The sequence below is a fragment of the Staurois parvus genome, unplaced genomic scaffold, assembly GCF_062004578.1.
Source record: "Staurois parvus isolate SC_StPar_1 unplaced genomic scaffold, SC_StPar_1.0 ptg001442l, whole genome shotgun sequence".
NCBI classification, from domain to species: Eukaryota; Metazoa; Chordata; class Amphibia; order Anura; family Ranidae; genus Staurois; species Staurois parvus.
The window spans coordinates 18,703-38,438 of NW_028319238.1; the positions used below are offsets into that span (position 1 = coordinate 18,703).

At 44.5% G+C, this 19,736-nt stretch overlaps 1 protein-coding gene and 1 pseudogene across 1 annotated transcript in view; one reads left to right on the plus strand and one right to left on the minus strand.

Moving 5' to 3' along the window:
- Window positions 1-19,736, minus strand: part of LOC149435957 (uncharacterized) — a 34,987-nt gene that overhangs the window by 4,771 nt on the left and 10,480 nt on the right. The window contains exons 4-5 of the mRNA XM_089662221.1: window positions 16,901-17,013; window positions 488-770 (exon numbers count right to left, since the gene is read on the minus strand). Of these exons, the coding sequence (XP_089518347.1) occupies window positions 488-770; window positions 16,901-17,013 (396 nt within the window). The remainder of the gene's footprint in view (window positions 1-487; window positions 771-16,900; window positions 17,014-19,736) is intronic.
- LOC149435958 (U2 spliceosomal RNA) lies at window positions 4,648-4,763 on the plus strand (annotated as a pseudogene).

Sequence of the window (19,736 nt, forward strand, 5' to 3'; positions counted from 1 at the left end):
ATACTAATAGTTGTAGTAGGAGGTGTAGTAGTTGGGGTAGTAGGAATAGTAATAGTTGGAGTAGTAGGAGGTTTAGTATGAACAGTAGTAGTTGGGGTAGTAGGAGGTGTCGTAGTTGGGGCAGTAGGAGGTGTAGTAGGAGGTGTAGTAGTTGGGGTAGTAGGAGGTGTAGTAGGATGTTTGGGGTCCATTTTTGTAGTTTTGCATGGAAGGTGTCAGATTTGGCTTGTTGTTTCTCCACTTTTTGGTGTCATACAATACAAACACAAGAAATGACACCAGAATGCCGGAACATTTGTCATTGCAGCAATTTTCTGGGTGAAGTGGGGTGTTATCTGACAAATGCCGGGGGGACAAGATGTTTGGCCATGATTGTGTGTGGGGGATGGGCAGTGATGAACCCTACTACCCGAATCATACATGATGGAACATCAGCCCATGTAGCCGTCTGTGTTATGAATCAGCCACATACATGATGACCTCTTACCTAGGCGCTCACACAGATATTTCAGCTCCTCATCATATAAAGAGTCGGTGACGTCCACAATGTTGATTCGTCCTCTTTTCTTGGTGTGATACAAAATACCGAACGTGCACCGAGAGACGGCCTCCCTGAACTGCTCCTCGCCATTGTTGGAGATGTAGTGAGGAAGGACGGTGGAGACTGTGATATGGAAGGGCTGCGAATTTAGTAGGTTGATAAGCCATTCATAGTCACTCTCTGATGACCTTGAAAAGATCCCAACTGTGTAAGATCCTGAAATATGCCCCTATATAATGAAAGATACAAAACAATAATCATTAGATAACAGCAACAAGAGAATTGATTGTACATTACACTAAATCCATAACCAGCCCGTGCCCCCTCCCCCGACTTCTCCATCAAGATCAATAACACAACCATCAGTCCCCCCCCCCCCCCTCATGCCAGGGTACTAGGTGTAATCCTAGACTCCCATCTGTCCTTTCAGCCCCAAATCCAATCCCTGTCCAAATCACGTAGACGTCACCTCCGCAACATCTCCAAGATACGCCCGTTCCTAACCTCGGAAATCACTAAGCAACTTATTCACTCCCTGGTTATATCTCGCCTTGACTATTGTAACTCCATCCTCATCTCAGGCTATCCCCTCTTCAGTCTATCATGAATGCTGCTTCCAGACTCATCCACCTTACTAACCGTTCCATGTCTGTCATCCCTCTATGCCAATCCCTCCACTGGCCTCCGCCCATCTCTGTCAATCCCTCCACTGGCCTCCACCCCTCTCTGCCAATCCCTCCACCCCTCTCTGCCAATCCCTCCACTGGCCTCCACTCAGTGTCCTCCACCCCTCTCTGCCAATCCCTCCACTGGCCTCCACCCCTCTCTGCCAATCCCTCCACTGGCCTCCACCCATCTCTGCCAATCCCTCCACTGGCCTCCACTCAGTGTCCTCCACCCCTCTCTGCCAATTCCTCCACTGACCTCCATCCCTCTCTGCCAATCCCTCCACTGGCTTCCCATTGCCCAGCAAATAAAATTTTAAACATTAACCCCTTCACGCCGGCGCCTCCCGACCCTTTAAGCATTTCAGAAGCCGGGAGGTGGAATAGGCAGGGCGGGGTTTAGGGATCATGTGACCGCCATGACGCATCCAGAGTCTTGGCTGGGAAGGACATTGGGTACAGCAGTATTGAGTGTCATGGCGAATGTAGTTACTGAAACATACACAACAGTTTTGGGGGGGCTGCGGCCTGTTTGGGTAAGAGGGGGGATATCGGGGAAATGCCTCCCATGGAGTCTATGAATCAGAGCAAATTTGTTCATGGTCATGGTCAGGTGGATAGAGAAGGTCTGCAACAATATCCTCTTGATATTTCAGGTAGGTTAGGGATATTTGTGTGCACTTACAAAAGATGACATAAGAATTGTACGGGGCTAACTGAAACAAGTAGATGGCAACCTTTTTATACCAATAGATTGATTTCCGGGTGGCTAAGTATGGCTGAAGTTCCACCAAGGTGTCATCATGAATTGCGAAAAGGATATAGACATTTCTTATCTTTCCACTTTAGGGCTAGGATCACTTAATTCTGCAAACTGGCCATTTCCCCGTTTTAATTTTGTAGTGACCAGTCATTGTGGGAAGCCCTTGCGGTTGGCCCGTGCTGTCCTACAGGCCACAATTTTCTTCAAATAGAGAGAGTGGAATAATGGGAGACTTATATAGAAATTATCTATATACAAATGGTAACCCTTCTCGAACAGCGGTTCTATAAGCTGCCAAACAATTTTGCCACTTGTCCTTATATAAGTAGGGCATCCAGGGGGGGTCTAGCTGGCAGTCCTTTCTCTCATAAATCTTGAAGTTGTAGGTATATCCCGTGGCCCTGTCACATGCCTTGTAGAATTTTACTCCATATTTGGCCCATTTACTGGGGATGTACTGTTTGATGCCAAGCCTTCCAGTAAAGTGGACTGGGGATTCATCCACACAAATATTTTTGTCGGGGGTAAACATTTCCTTGAAGGTACAGCAAAAAAAGTTGATTACTGGCCGAATCTTGAATAGCTTATCATAATCAGGATGATTTGGAGGAGGGCAAAAACCTCATTGTCATCTCATAGCGTGTTCTGGGCATACAAGATGAATAGACTGGAATATGATATATAGGTTGGGTAGACCAGCAGGAAAGGACTTCATTTTTTTTGTCAGTCCCATGTTCAGAGTAAGCCCAAGAAAAATGTTAAATTTCTCCACGATGAGGGGTTTCCACACAAATAGGCGGGCATATGATGAAGTGGGATTGCTGGCTATATATTGGCTGCCATACAGGTGACACTGCTCCACAATGTAATTTAGCAGATCATTAGTACAAAATAAATGAAAAAAACTAATTGGGGTATCATTTTCTGCTTGTATCTGAGGGCCTGGCTGTGCTGTAAAAGGGGGAATTGTAGGTTCTGCCGAATTAGCAGGCAGCCACGTGGAATATAAAAGTACATCTAGGAGGCTAGTATGGGACGTACCTCTTTGTGGACGGGAAACCCTGCTGCTAGTGCCTGGCCTATCATCGGGAATGTGGCCCTGCTTGTACTCGCCATGGCACCAGGATTTGTAGTGCTACTGGTGGATGCCTACTTCTTTTGGGATTGCTACGCTGCTTGTACTCGCCAGTGCGCTACTGGTGGATGCCCGCTCCTCCTCAGATCTCCAGAACCTCGTTGTTTGGACTCTCTCCTCCCACTGCTTTCAACTGGCTCATACTCAGAATCTGAGTCTGACAGAGAGAGTTCCCCGCTACTCTTGTCCATCCTACTCAGCATCTGGAAAGCCTCCTCGCGGATGTATCATTTTTTAGACATTTTGATGTTCACTGTACAGATGTTTATCACTGGTACAGATGTGGATTTTACACTGGTAGGTAGTGGCACATGTGGATCACTGGTACAGAAGTGGATGATCACTGGTACAGATGTGAAATTTTACACTGGTACACCATGACAGATGTGAATCACTGGTACTGTGACAGATGTGGATCACTGGTGCTGTGTGACTGGTGTGGATCATTGGTACTGTGTGACAGGTGTGGATCATTGGTACTGTGTGACAGATGCGGATCACTGGCACTGTGTGACAGATGCGGATCACTGGTACTGTGTGACAGATGCGGATCACTGGTGCTGTGTGACAGATGCGGATCACTGGTACTGTGTGACAGATGCGGATCACTGGTACTGTGTGACAGATGCGGATCACTGGTGCTGTGTGACAGATGTGGATCACTGGTGCACTGACAGCTGTGTGGGGGACACTATGGGGTGATCAGTTCGTGTGTAACTCACAGTGATCCCAGATCAGCTCTGCTTCTCCTTACTAGCCGTCTCTGTGTGAGGAGAGGCAGAGCCAATAAACTGAATGGCAGCTGTGTTGACATCACATGAAGGCTGTGATTGGACACAGCCATCATGTGATCAGAAGGGCCAATCAGAGAGCTGTGTCAAGGGGACACAGGCACACCGAGAGCACGCAGCTGCACGGCCATATTCTGAGGGGAGTTCAGGAACATCTACGCAGAACGACGAAGATCCCACCTGTTTGTTAATGTGTGGTGGCCAGGCGGGTAGCGATGAAAAAAAACCTGCTTTGCAGATGTTTCATCATTCACACAAAAGTAACGAATAACACCCGGAATGTTTATACCGCTTGAAGACCAAACATTTTCCGGGACTTTGTTTACAAAATTTGCATTTTTTGCTAGAAAATGACTTACTGTATAATCCACAAACATTATATATTTTTTATCAAACACCCTAGAGAACGAAATGGCGATTGTTGCAATTTATTTATGTCACATGGTATTTGCGCAGCTCTTTTTTAAAATGCTGTTTTAAAAAAAAAAATACACTTAAGTGAATTAAAATCAACAAAACTCAATATACACCCCAATTTTTTTGTAAAATATAAAAGAGGATGTTACAGCGAGAAAATAGACACCTAACATGTCATGCTTTACAATTCTGGAAAGGTGACAAACTACGGAACTTAAAAATCTCCATAGGTGACGCTTTAATCATTTTTACAGGGTACCAGTATAGAGTTACAGAGGAGGTCTAGCGCTGGATTTATTGCTCTCCTCTAAGGATCTCAGCAATACCTCATATGTGTCGCTTCTCGGCCTTTTGGCTAAGATCAAGTGTAGTATCTGTTCTTATCAGTGTCCAGTGGGGGTGCTCCCGGCCATTCTAGCTTTGCGGGGATGGTTGTTGTATAGTACCCTCACTGGTATGATGGGGGTCCGGAAGGCTAGTACCGGAGGGACAGAAACCAGGGAGCGCCATGATACGTTCTGGGGCCTTGGGAGTAATTCCTCTGGGAAGACTGGAAAGACCCAGTACCTCCTGATTTGGACGGATCTACCTTGGTCTGGTCAGGGGCTGGGGACGCAAAAAGTCCGCAAACTCAGTGCCCCCTGGGGAAGACGCTCTCAGGGGTGTCACTAGTAACACTTGGGTGTGGGACCCCACGGTGTGAAGATGACACATGGCCACTGTTTTTCACCTCTTTTTGCACAGTGCCCTAAGGACCAGGTCTTTTGGCTAAGTCCAGGGCAATTTTTGCTACGGGCCTCAGGGCCTGGTCTGTGCACAATTCGGCACGGTACCACTTTTTTATTTTTTCTTTACTTTATTACCTTATTTATTATGCACTCCCACGTTTTGTCACTTTTTACTTTACTTATGTGTGTGTTTTTCACGGATGGAGGGTGTGGGTCCTCGGGCCTACCCTGAAGTCTAGGGGGAGGATGTGTGGCCTTTTGGTTCCTTCCTCCCCTGATCCCTAGGGGGCTTTCTCTTCGGGAGAGCCCCCTTGCCTAGTACTGGATGTCCGGCTTCGGCTGGGCATAAGGAACGGTGGTCCACCAGGCCTTTTGGCCAGGAGGACCAAATGGGAACCTTGTCCCTGTCAGGAGCTTCGTGCCACGGGGGATCAGGGTAACGGTCCAACCCTTCCGGGGGTAGGACAAACACACCCCTAAGTGCACTTTTTCGTGTGGTGTTCGCACTTGCACATTTTTTGTGATCACTTACGGGTTTTTCGTTGTAGTTTGCACGTTTGCGGACTTAAAAAAAATACCTCATATGTGTGCTACAAACACCATTTACATATGCACGCCCAATTGATGTATGGGTTCACTTCTGCACGTGAGCACGATGGGTGGTGTTCAGGTGTTCTCTCTGTGTGTGAGGGCTGGGCTGCCTGCTGTCACAATGTTTTACCTCCCCCCATTGCCTGGGGAATTCCAGCCTGGGATCTGTCAGAGCTTGGATCCATCATCCTCCACTCACTGCCATTGTCACCCTGCCACTGCCAGCCACAGATACACTTCCTCTCTGACATTGATTTTGTATTGGTGCTGGTGGCATCTTATGGTATTTATTTTTGAAAAGAAATTTAGCATCTTTCTGTTTTGTTGATTTAATATTTTCTGTTTTTAATTTTTTTTTTTTGGGGAGGGGGGGGTAGCTGGTCTTGCCTAGGGCGCAAAATAATCTAGCACCGGACCTGCGTGTACGTACTGTATATGAGACGAAAATGTAATTGGCGCAAGAGAGATCGTGGTGGGTATAAAGTTCACTCAAAAAGTCTTAATAATAATAAAAGGAGGGAGGGGGGAAAAAAAAAAAAGGAGGGGCTTGTGGTAAAACAGTACTGGATTAAAATAAACGGTATACACATATATATAGATGTGTGTATACATATATATACAAAGCTGCAATGTAGACACCGCCGTGAAGCTTGCACTCTCTAGAGTAAACCGGACTCTGTAGTACAAAAATAAAAGAGAGAGAGAGGTGCGCCACACTAAGTGCAGTAAGATTATAACAGTTTATTGCACACAAAATTAAAAACTCACAAGATGTGGGTAGGTATCAGGCATCAAATTTAGTAGGAAGAGGAGGACGTCATCTGTGCTGCACATCATGGGCGGATGGCTACAGTGCCAGGGTATTCAGCGGCTGACACTCTAGGCGGGTCCCACAGAAGGAAGCGCGGACGGCAGGCGCAGTAACCGGGAGTCGCGGCGCAGAGGAGAACCGTGATCCAGGGCAGGCGCTGCTGATCTCTCACATCAGCGTAGATAGTGGGGCCAGCATGAGGCGCATCCAAGATGGCCGCCGGGCGGAAGTGACGTCAAAATGTTGCTGAGAATCGTCCAAGGGGGCGGTAACACGTTTCAAGGCAACCAGCCTTTTCTTCAGACCTGATTGGCCACTAAAGTGAGCCAATAAACAGGGGAAGGAAAAGGGGGTGGGGCAACTAAGGGGGCGGGCTGGTAAATATATAATACATACAAGATAGTGAACAATAAAAGGAGAGATCATGAATAATGGGTAGCTACAATCTGAGGAACATGTGAAGAAAAGGAAGGGGAGGGGGGGAGCGGGGGTGTGAAGGGGGAAGAGGGAGATGAACTACAATAGCAATGTCTGGACAAAATAAATAGCTGCTTAAGCATATATGAATAGTAATGTATTAATGAGTTTGGGCACACATAGAAACACAAACTAGGCAGGGAAAAGGATAATATAATAAAAAAGGAATCTCAAAACATTAGAAAATATATATTATTGAGTGTATTTAAAAATTAAAGTTAAAATATTAAATTAAGAATTAAAAAATATATATTTAAAATAAAAAATAAAAATAAATAAAAATAATGATAATAGAATAAAAATAAAAATGAATATAAAATAATATTATATATAAATTAATAGACCATATATCTGTATTTTTTGGGGGGGTATAAACATGAGGACGGGTAAAAAATAAAAAACGTTTGCGTGTATATGTATGAGCCCATGGAATTCATAATAGAGCATATGAAGAATAGAAAATTAAACAAGGGATATTCAATTACACATGGGATGTTAAATTACATATAGAAAAAGAAACATTTTGGCTACGGTGTAAAATATGGGGTAGACAAATAAACAAAGGGGGGGGGGGGAAGTAAACAAGGTGGTGTGGGCAATGAAAAATGAGAAAAGTATAAGGGGGTAAATTGTTTAATGATAGTGTGTATCTCGATCTATTCATTAAGGCCCCTGGGTGCAAGGGTATCTAAAGTGAAGATCCAATAAGTCTCCTGTTGGCATAGTAATTTAAAACGTTCAGCTAAGGGAAGGTGGTCTGGTATAGCCTCAATGACCCATACCTGCAAATGCGAAGAAGATTTAGAATGAAACTCTGAAAAATGGCGGGGAACACTGTGTTTGGTGATGCCGTCGTCAACTAACCTACGGTACTCACCAAATCTTTTTCGCAGTGTTCTAATGGTACGTCCCACATACAAAAAGCCGCAAGGGCAGGACAGACAATATATTACATATGTAGAGGAGCAGTTATAAAAAGCTTGAATGGGATAGGTTTTCCCATTGATTGTGAAGTTTTGTTGGCCATGCTTCACATGGGCACACATGAGACAGAGTGGTTTATTGCAACGGAACATCCCTATGAGTGGGATTAGTACCGGTCTATTGTAAAAACGAAAATTCACAATCAATGGGATTGGCAAGGCCCCCATCTCCGCCGCCGCCGATCGGTCCCTTCCACTCCTCCGAGAATTCCTGCCAGAGGCTCCACTACCAACAACAGCCCGACGGCCTCTCCTGCACATCGCAGACCCCGCCATGATGCCTAAAGGCCTTTCTTCGATCTCTTCCCTGACTTTCTCTCATCAGCAATACTTATCCAAACTATGATCTTACCAGATCCCTCCCATCCGACTCCAGGACCATGCCGGTAGCACCTCGGGTCCTATTTGGCCTCTTAACTGTACACCTTCACCCTTTCATTTTCTGCTCTCTAACCCATCCGCCCTGGTCCAGGTCTTTTAATGCCCCTGCTTTAAACATCTCCGCAACTTTATCCCTGACCTGCCTGGTGTGTTCCTTGGCCTTCATGATGCTGTTTGTTCACTAATGTTCTCCGAGGGCTTCACAGAACAGTTGTGTTTATACTGAGATTAAATTACACACAGGGGGACTCTGTTTACTAATTAGGTGACTTCTGAAGGATATATATCTGAAAATCAATCAATCCTGATGTATTGACGGACAATCTAATTTCATGACGTTCAAAAAAATGCCATGACAGTACAAATATCCCCCCAAAACTTTCCTTTTTGGAAAGTAGACGGTCCAAGGTGTTTAGTAAGTGCCATGACGAGTTTTTTGAAGCTGTAAATGTTTGTCACTTTTCTTTTGGAAAATAAAGACATTCAATACATTTTTTTCCATTTGTACTGCAACCAGTGCAGTACAGTGTCATCCTATGACGGCTGATCAGGGGCACTGACTGGTAAGAGTATGTAAAAAATTAAAGAAATCATTTTTTTATTCAATTTTAAAATTTGTTTTTCTTTTTTTTTAAACATTTTAAGGTTTTTACAAATCCACACATATGGATTATTCATAAATGTGATATTTATTTCTCACAGAATAGTAATGAACACCGTCAACGTGTTTTGTGGCACCGCACATTGACAGTGTTTTATACAGGAATATTGTGTGAGCAATAATCACTCCAGGTTGTCGGATCCCCCATTAGGGAGCTGAGCAACCCCACCGATGTCACAGATGTCAGAGGGTCACCACTGCATGTTACCTTCTTCTCCTATATGTTATCCAGTTACCTGTTGAACCCCTACACCAGAAGGAACTCTCCCACGGCTGTCTCTTTTTTAATTTTTTCCTCCTTATTTGTGGAGGCACCCAAGTTTTTAATTCATTCAAACGTGGGAACGCACCTAAATGTACCTAGCGTTATGTGTGTTTGTGTGCATTCCATGTTTTTTCTGCCCAAAAGCTCCTCTCCTGAATGTTTCTCGTTCTCTGCCTGTAAACGTTCTCTGCCTGTAAACATTCCTCTTCCTCTTCTAAAATGCCTCTATGTATGCAAAGACACATATGGTGCTGTGAAAAAGTATTTGCCCCCTTCCTGATTGTGGTTTTTTTTTTGCATATTTGTCACACTTAAATGATTCAGATCATCAAACACATTTTTAATATGACACAAATGACCCAAGTAAATACAAAATGCACATTTTTAAATTATGATCTAATTGATTAAGGGAAAAAAAAGCTGTCCAAACCTGCCTGTCCCTATATGAAAAATTACCCCCCCCCCCTTTGCTAAATCACTAATTAACTGTGATTAATCACATCATTTGGAAAGCTGAGTTAAATTTCACTTGCCACAATGAGGCCTGATTACTGCCAGACCTATTGAATCAAGAAATCACTTATATAGAAGCAGTCCAAGGCCAAAGCCTCCACTGACCAAAAGCACAAAGGCTCGTCTCACATTTGCCAAAAATCATTTTGATTATCCCCAAAACGTTAGTGCAAATATTCAGTGGACTGATAAGACAAAAGTTGGACTATTTGACTTTTTGGAAAGTGTGCGTCCCGTTACATCTGGTGTAAACGTAACACAACATTTCATAAAAGAACATCATCCCAACAGTCAGACATGGTGGTGGTAGTGTGGAGGTTGTGGTGCTGCTTTGCAGCTTCAGGACCTGGAGGACTTGCCACTTGGGTTATGCAGCAGGAGGTTTAGGGAGTAATTACTTTTTCACTTTTTTTTTCCAGTGCCCGATTTCTTTTTGTTACTGACACTACCGTATGTGCAATTTTACATTGATTACCATTTTTATCATCATTGCTAATAACAGTACGTGTACACCGTTATACACATATATATCCTTCATAATTTTCTGTTTTATGATTCAGTCCTCTCTTTATAATATCATCTTTTATATTTTTTTTTATAGTTTCGTGCTTTGAGATCATGTTCCACATTTATATGCCTTCTTTCCATGTTACTGTGTCTTTAAGCCTCCGCTGAGCATTGTTGTTCCACGCCTGGCAGTGTCCTCTATTTAAGCTGCTACTTCCCCAAGGTCCACCAGGCCAATAGAAGGAGCTAGAGGATCTGAGCATGTAGCCTGAGTTTCCCACGTCTGTGCTCTTCCTTCCCACTGACCCTCTGCCTCTTCCTGTGATGTCACATCCTGGCGGTGTGTACCAGGCTAGATACTAAGTTCCTTCCTGCACAAACGTCGCTGGATCAGCTCTACAACACCACCATTCTGTAGGATTGACCACTGCAATGTCTCCCACCATCTCCATCAGCCAGCTGCTATTGCACCAACCACCGGGGGCGCCTGCAGGATGTTTTTGAGGAACGGCCATCTCCCATATACACAGATGAGCTTGTTTTATTACTTCCTTTGTGAGTGTTTTTAATCCTTTGCTATTAAATACAGAATTATTACTACACTCAGACGGCGCCTCCTGTCTCTTTTCTTCAATCTAAATGTACTCCCCTGTCATCTACTGTACCGAGGAGCTGCTCTGACAGGAGAGGGGAGAGCACAGCACAGCCCGCACCCCCTCTGGGCTCTGTAGTGATTATCTTCAAGCTGTAACTTGGGGGGGGGTGACTTACAGGTGGGAGAACAGTAGTGGGAACACAATGCTGGGGGAGGTAATAATTTTGTGCTTGGGCTGAGAGCTTTGTAGAGATGGGGAGATGAGAGGCTATTTTTGCTGGGAAGGTTAATGAAAGGAAGATGATAAATCGTAGGAGGAGGAATGGGGGATGGGCATTTGCTAGGAGGGGTGATTTGGGGAGATATGTACTAGGATGGGGGTATTGAGGGGGATATGTACTAGGATGGGGGATTGGGGGGATATTTGCTAGGAGGAAATATGGGGTGATATGTACTGGATGGGGAATATGTACTAGGAAGAGAAAAGAGGGGTGATTGGGGGATATGTACTAGGATGGGAGATTAGGAGGATATGTGCTAGGAGGATGAATGGGGGTTATTAAAAGGGGGGATTTGGGGGGATATGTACTAGTAGGGGAAAACTGGGGGGTATGCTAGGAGGGGGGATTTTGGGTGATATTTGAGGGCATTTGGGTGAGGAAGGAGGATATGTGCTGAGAAGTGTAATTTTAAGGGGGTTATGCTAGGAGGGGGGACTTGTACTAGGAGGAGGGATTTGTGCTAGGATGGAGGAACTTCTGCTAGGAGGGGGGATTTGTGCTAGGAGGGGTTATTCTAGAAGCTGAATTTTAGGGATAGGATTTGTGCTAGGAGGGGAGATTAGGTGGGGAGTATTTGTGCTAGGATGGGAATTTTTAGGAGAAAGAGGATGTGTGCTGGGAGGGGTGATTATTTTTGGGTGGGGAAGAATTGTGCTAGGAGGGGGGGGGGAATGAGGGGATTTCATCTGGGAGGTGGAATTGAGGGGTAACGATTTGTACTTAGAGAGGAGATTTGGACTGGAAGGAGGGGGGATTTCTACATTGTTCTGGGAGAATTGTGGCTTACAGAAGGAATTTATATTTAGGGGTGAGCATGCTGATCAATGCCAAGTTATTTTTTTTTAAGAGGGAGGGATTTATGCTGAGACATGACACACACATTAGGGGGGGGCAGTTTGCATCCTCTCCCTAAGCGCTAGATGATCTTGACCTGGCACTGTCCACACTGCACACAGGGCACTCAGAGCAACAGATCTCCTCCTCCCCGCACCGCACACAGGGCACTCAGAGCAACAGATCTCCTCTTCCCCGCACCGCACACAGGGCACTCAGAGCAACAGATCTCCTCCTCCCCGCACAGCACACACGGCACTCGGAGCAACAGATCTCCTCCTCCCCGCACCACACACAGGACACTCTGAGCAACAGATCTCCTCCTCCCCGCACAGCACACAGGACACTCGGAGCAACAGATCTCCTCCTCCCCGCACAGCACACAGGGCACTCAGGACAACAGATCTCCTCCTCCCCGCACAGCACACAGGGCACTCAGGACAACAGATCTCCTCCTCCCCGCACTGCACACAGAGCACTGGGAGCAACAGATTTCCTCCTCCCCGCACCGCACACAGGACACGCGGAGCAACAGATCTCCTCCTTCCCGCACCGCACACAGGGCACCCAGAGCAACAGATCTCCTCCTCCTCGCACAGCACTCGGAGCAACAGATCTCCTCCTCCCGCACAGCACACAGAGCACTCGGAGCAACAGATCTCCTCCTCCCCGCACAGCACACACGGCACTCGGAGCAACAGATCTCCTCCTCCCCGCACCACACACAGGACACTCTGAGCAACAGATCTCCTCCTCCCGCACAGCACACACGGCACTCGGAGCAACAGATCTCCTCCTCCCCGCACCACACACAGGACACTCAGAGCAACAGATCTCCTCCTCCCCGCACAGCACACAGAGCACTGGGAGCAACAGATTTCCTCCTCCCCGCACAGCACACAGGGCACTCAGGACAACAGATCTCCTCCTCCCCGCACAGCACACAGGACACTCGGAGCAACAGATCTCCTCCTTCCCGCACAGCACACAGGACACTCGGAGCAACAGATCTCCTCCTCCCCGCACAGTACACAGGACACTCGGAACAAGAGATCTCCTCCTCCCCACACAACACACATTGCACTCGGAGCAACAGATCTCCTCCTCCCCACACTGCACATCGCTCAGATTTCCTTACAAACACAGCCTGAATCTGCCCAGTGTGCACCCGGCTACGATGTTGCGGTGATGACTTGTGAAATTCCCCGATCAGAATGGCGGCTGCAGTAGCCAGCTACAAGCTGCATCTGTAAGGGAATCCAATCTCAGCTCTGTGCTGGGTGGGAAGGAGGACATCTGAGTGCCTAGGCTGTGTGTGGTGCGGAGATGATGGGGGAGCTCTACTGCGTGCTCTGTCCTCTTCTCTGCTGACCACTGTCTTCTGCCCTGCTGACCTCCTTGCACTGCGATACTGACCCCTGTCCTCTGCACTGCTGACCTGATGATCCCTGTTCTCCACCCTGCTGACCCCTGTAAGCTGCCATACTGACTCTTGTACACTCTCTGCTGACCCCCTGCACACTGTTCTGCTGCTCCATCTTCTGCCCACTGTACACTGTCCTACACACTAATGGTCTCTGTACACTATCCTACAAACTGCTGACCCTACTCTCTGCCTTACTGAACCACTCTACACTGCCCTACTGAACTCACATCCTCTGCCCCCTGACATTTTTTACTGCACCCCCACATCAGACAAGCAAGTTCAGGCCCTGATGTTGAGTCCATGGAAGATTTTATTTTTTGCTAAAAATCTGGGGAAAATGACAAAACATTTTGTTTTTTTATAAACAAAGTTGTCATTTACTATAAATGATATATTGCTCACGTATGCCATGGCTATATGTGCGATAACACCCCAAAACACATTCTGCTAATTCTCCCGAGTATGGAGACACCACATAAGAGAGACTTTTTGGCAATCTAGCCACACAGGCCCCCCAAAACACAATGACTGCCATCAGGCCTTCAGGGGGTATATTTTCTCATATCACATCCTCACTATCTATCACAGTACCAGAATAGTACAAACAACCCCCCCCCCCAAATGACCCCTTTTTGGAAAGTAGACACCCCAAGGAATTTGATAAGAGACACGGTGAGTATTTTTTAGATCACATTTCTTTTGTCACATGGGGTTTTTTCTTAAAGAAAAGAAAAGAATACTTTTTCCAAAAACTTGTGGCAACAAAAGAGATCTGCAAAATACTCACCATGCCCCTTAGCAAATATCTTGGACTGTATTTTCCAAAAAGGGATAATTTGGGGGGTTCTTCTACTATCCTGGCATTTCAGGGCCAACATGAGAAGCTTATGCCACACATCACCCACTCTTCTAACCACTTGAAGACCACTGACACTTTTTTCTTTACATGAAAAAAAAAACTTTTTTTTGCTAGAAAATTACTTTGAACCCCCAAATATTATATATATTTTTTTAAATCAGAGGCCTTAGAGGACAAAACGGTGGGTGTTTCAATTTTTTATGTCACACAGTATTTGCACAGCGATTTTTCAAACGCATTAAAAAAACAAAAACTTTTTTTGAATTTTTATGCACAAAAAACAATGTATTTTCCAATTGTTTGATAAAATATAAAAGAGGATGTTATACCGAGTAAATAGATACCAATCATGACATGTTGTAAATGTGCACACACACTACGTAAATCTTTAATATCCATGGGTGATGCTTTAAAAGCCTTTATAGGTTATCATATTAGATTTAAACAGGATGTCTAGTGCTAGAATAACTGCCCTCCATCTGATGTTCACAATGATATCTCACATATATGGTGCAATCTCTGTTTACATACCGACACTGGGCCAAAGCTTATGTTCATCTTTACGCACAAAAGGGATGAAATTTGAATCAAATGCAACTCAAATTTGAATAGGAAAATAATGGAATAGAAAATGAAGCACTAGAATAAAATAGAATAGAAAATAAAATAGATAAGAAAAACAATAGAATAGAGTATACCTGTTTCAAAAATTTTAATTATGAATAGAATACATTCCAATTTCAGTAGATTAGAATATAAACAAATAGAATAGAAAAGAATACAATGGAAAAAACTAGTAGAGTAGAATAGAAAGAATATAACTGTTTTCCGAAATTCGAATTTTGAATTTGAATACATTTAAATTAGAAAAGAATAGAAGAGAAAAAACAATAGAATAGAATTCAATAGAATAGAGTAAAATAGAATATAACCATCTTCTGAAATTCCAATTTCAAACAGAATAAATTCAAACTAGAATAGATTATAATGGAATAGAAAATACAATAGTATAAAATAGAATTAAATAGAAAAAATATATTTGTTTTCCGAAATTTGAATTTTGAATTGAATAAATCTGAATTAGAATAAAATTGATTAGAATAGAAGAAGCAATAGAATAGTATTCAATAGAATAGAATACAACTATCTTATGAAATTCAAATTTCAAATAGAATAAATTCAGATTTGAAAAGATAAGAATAGAAAAGAATGGAAAAGAAAAAAAACAATAGAATAGACTAGCATAGAGAAAAATATAACTGTCTTCTAAAATCTGAATTGAATAAATCTGAATTAGAATAAAATATATTAGAATAAAATAGAAAAAAACAACAGAATGCAATAGATCCTTGTCGGCGTGCAATCTATACGGGGTGACACCGGACCCGCTCCAAGAAAAGGTAAGTTGTAAAGAAAGGCGACAATCCCTGCAGGATGCATCGGATCTGCGGATTGAGCATAATGCATCGGAGTCCGATCCATTATGCTCAATCCGCAGATCCGATCCAATCTGCGGGGATCGTCGGAGGGGGTGTCACCAAATGTTATCGCACTGGGTGACACCAACCCTAGGGACGCCTCTGCACCCAACCACAGGTCAGGTGCAATGCTTTGGCCAGTCACAGAATAGGGTAATGTCACAAGGGGGCGGGGGTGACCCTGCCCCCTTATGATGTATATAAGAACTGTCATCAGGGGCGCAGCTGTCAGAGGGCCGGGAGCCTGTGTTGTGGGGGGGAGGGGGGGGTTTCTTTTTTCAGGTAGTGACAGCAAGTATCATGATTGATGTTGGATCTACTTCAGGGGACATTTTTTATTTTTAATAAAGGACTTGTCAGAGATCGTCTCCTGTCATTTTTTACTACCATGTACCACATACTCATTCACATGGGGGGCGGGATCAGGGGGCCTCCCTTGTTAATGGGGGCTTCCAGATTCCGATAACCCTCCCACCCACAGACCCCCACAACCCTGGCCGCATCAACATGGGGATAAGGTGCTTTGGGGGGAGAGCCACCCCGTCCTAAAGCACCCCCCCCATGTTGAGGGCATGTAGCCTGGTATGGTCCAGGAGGGGGGGCTTACTTGCACCCCCTTTCCTGACCTGCTTGGCTGCATGCTCAGATAAGGGTCTGGTATGGATTTTGGGGGGATCCCCATACCATTTAAAAACATTTTGGCGTGGGGTTCAAAACCCACAGGCCTGAAGGGCTTGGTATGGATGGGAGGGGGGCCCCATGCTGTTTTTTTATTGTTGAACAATGCCGACAATTCTTTTTATATTCAGCTGACAGAGGGGAACCCCACCGACCGCTGGAACATGAATGAAGGTCTCACTACTAAAATCATTGACTTCATCATAGACCTTATGCCGGATTGTAGGAGCTGAGCGGGATCTCACCACATACTCAGATGCAGGAAGATAACGCTCGGGTGTTCGGTTTGTCTTCAAAGTTTGAAGTCAAACATATTGTAGGTTCGGATGTTCGAACGGAACGGGGGGGGGGGTGTTCAGACCATCACTAATTAGTACAGTATTGAGGTAATATTCCATCTTTCCTAATGAATGGACAAATACATTTCCAAAAACAGTGTATGTGTGCTGTGTGTTATATCCTCTGTGTTACTTTACACTAGACTTTGTTCTGTTCTGTTTTTTTCAACTTCTTTGAATACAAAGAGATCCCTGGCCAAACTTCCAATACTGGGCTGTGCCTTCAGGATCCGGGCCTTTTCCTTCTTACTGGCGTCCTCCACATCATCAACAACCACAATCACCTTCTCCTGCCCTGTGTATAAAGACATCACGTTACATCCAATACATACATCCATGGAAGAATATTTACATGGGATGAGTGCGGCAGCAGAGATAGTAGGAGGTGTGGTAGGAATAGTAGTAGTTGGGGTAGTAGGAGGTGTAGTAGGAATAGTAGTAGTTGGGGTAGTAGGAGGTGTAGTAGGAATAGTAGTAGTTGGGGTAGTAGGAGGTGTAGTAGGAATAGTAGTAGTTGGGGTAGTAGGAGGTGTAGTGGGAATAGTAGTAGCTGGGGTGGTAGAAGGTGTAGTAGGAGATGTAGTAGTTGGAGTAGTAGGAGGTATACAGTTGCAAGAAAAAGTATGTGAACCCCTTGGGATTACGTGGAGTTTTGCATGAATTGGGCATAAAATGTGCTCTGAACGTCATCTAAGTCACAACAATAGAAGAACACAGTCTGCTGAACATAATACTACACAAACATTAGATGATTCCATGGTTTAATTGCACATAACATGTAAACATTCACAGTGCAGGGAGGAAAAAGTATGTGAACCTTTGGACTTAATAACTGGTTGACCCTCCTTTGGCAGCAATAACCTCAACCAAACGTTTCCTGTAGTTGCAGATCAGACCTGCACAACGATCTGGAGTCATTTTGGACCACTCCTCTTCACAAAACTGTTTCAGTGTAGCAATATTCTTGGGATGTCTGGTGTGAATCGCTCTCTTAAGGTCATGCCACAGCATTTCAATCGGGTTGAGGTCAGGACTCTGACTGGGCCATTCCAGAAGGCGTATTCTGTGCTGTTGCAGCCATTGTTTTGTTGAATTACTTGTATGCTTTGGGTCATTGTCCTGTTGCATCACCCATCCTCTGCGGAGCTTCAGTTGGCGGACAGATGGTCGTACGTTTTCCTGCAAAATGTCTTGATAAACTCTGGAATTCATTTTCCCATCAATGACAACAATCCGTCCAGGCCCTGAGGCAGCAAAGCAGCCCCAAACCATGATGCTTCCTCCGCCATGTTTTACAGTGGGGATGAGGTTTTGATGTTGGTGTGCTGTGCCTTTTTTTCTCCACACATAGTGTTGTGTGTTCTTCCCAAACAACTCAATCTTGGTTTCATCTGTCCACAGTATATTTTGCCAGTAGTGCTGTGGAACATCCAGGTGCTCTTTTGCAAACTTCAAACGTGCTGCAATCTTCTTTTTGGACAGCAATGGCTTCCTCCGTGGTGTCCTCCCATGTACTCCATTCTTGTTTAATGTTTTCCTTATTGTAGATGTGTCAACAAAAATGTTAGCATGTGCCAGAGATTTCTGTAGGTCTTTAGCTGACACTCTGGGATTCTTCTTTACCTCATGCAGCATTCTGCGCTTTGCTCTTGCAGTCATTTTTACAGGACGACCACGCCTAGGGAGAGTAGCAACAGTGCTAAACTTTCTCCATTTGTAGACAGTCTGTCTTACCGTGGACACATGAACATCAAGGCTTTTGGAGATACTTTTGTAACCCTTTCCAGCTTCATGCAAGTCAGCAATTCTTGATCGTAGGTCTTCTGAGAGCTCTTTTCTGCGAGGCATGGTTCACATCAGACAGTGCTTCTTGAAACCAGTAAACCAAAAACAGGTGTGTGTTTTTTAAGGGCAGGACAGCTGTCAGCAACACATCCAATATCATCACACTGATTGGAGTCAAGGTTGGCTCACTCCTGGCTCCAATTAGCTCTGGGAGAAGTCATTAGGCTAGGGCCTCACATACTTTTTCCTCCCTGCACTGTGAATGTTTACATGTTATGTGCAATTAAACCACGGCAACATCTAATGTTTGTGTAGTATTATGTTCATCAGACTGTGTTCTTCTATTGTTGTGACTTAGATGACGTTCAGAGCACATTTTATGCCCAATTCATGCAAAACTCCACGTAATCCCAAGGGGCTCACATACTTTTTCTTGCAACTGTAGTAGGAATAATAGTAGATGGGGTAGTATGAGGTGTAGTAGGAAAAGTAGTAGTTGGGGAAGTAGGAGGTGTAGTAGAAATAGTAGTAGTTGGGGTAGTAGGAGGTGTATTAGGAATAGTAGTAGTTGGGGTAGTAGGAGGTATAGTAGGAATAGTAGTAGTGTGGGATAGTAGGAGGTGTAGTAGGAATAGTAGTAGTTGGGGTAGTAGGAGGTGTAGTAGGAATAGTAGTAGTTGGAGTAGGAGGTATAGTGGGAATAGTAGTAGTTTGGGTAGTAGTGGGGTAGTAGGAATAGTAGTAGGAGGTGTAGCAGGAATAGTAGTAGGAATAGTAGTAAGAGGTGTAGCAGGAATAGTAGTAGGAGGTGTAGTAGGAATAGTAGTAGTTGGGGTAGTAGGACGTGTAGTAGGAATAGTAGTAGTTGGGGTAGTAGGAGGTGTAGTAGGAATAGTAGTAGTTGGGGTAGTAGGAATAGTAATAGTTGGAGGAGTAGGAGGTGTAGTAGTTGGGGTAGTAGGACGTGTAGTAGGAATAGTAGTAGTTGGGGTAGTAGGAATAGTAGTAGCTGGGGTAGTAGGAATAGTAATAGTTGTAGTAGGAGGTGTAGTAGTTGGGGTAGTAGGAGGTGTAGCAGGAAGAGTAGTAGTTGGGGTAGTAGGAATAGTAATAGTTGGAGTAGTAGGAGGTGTAGTACAAACAGTAAAAGTAGGGGTAGTAGGAGGTTTAGTATGAACAGTAGTAGTTGGGGTAGTAAGAGGTGTAGTAGGAATAGTAGTAGTTGGGGTAGTA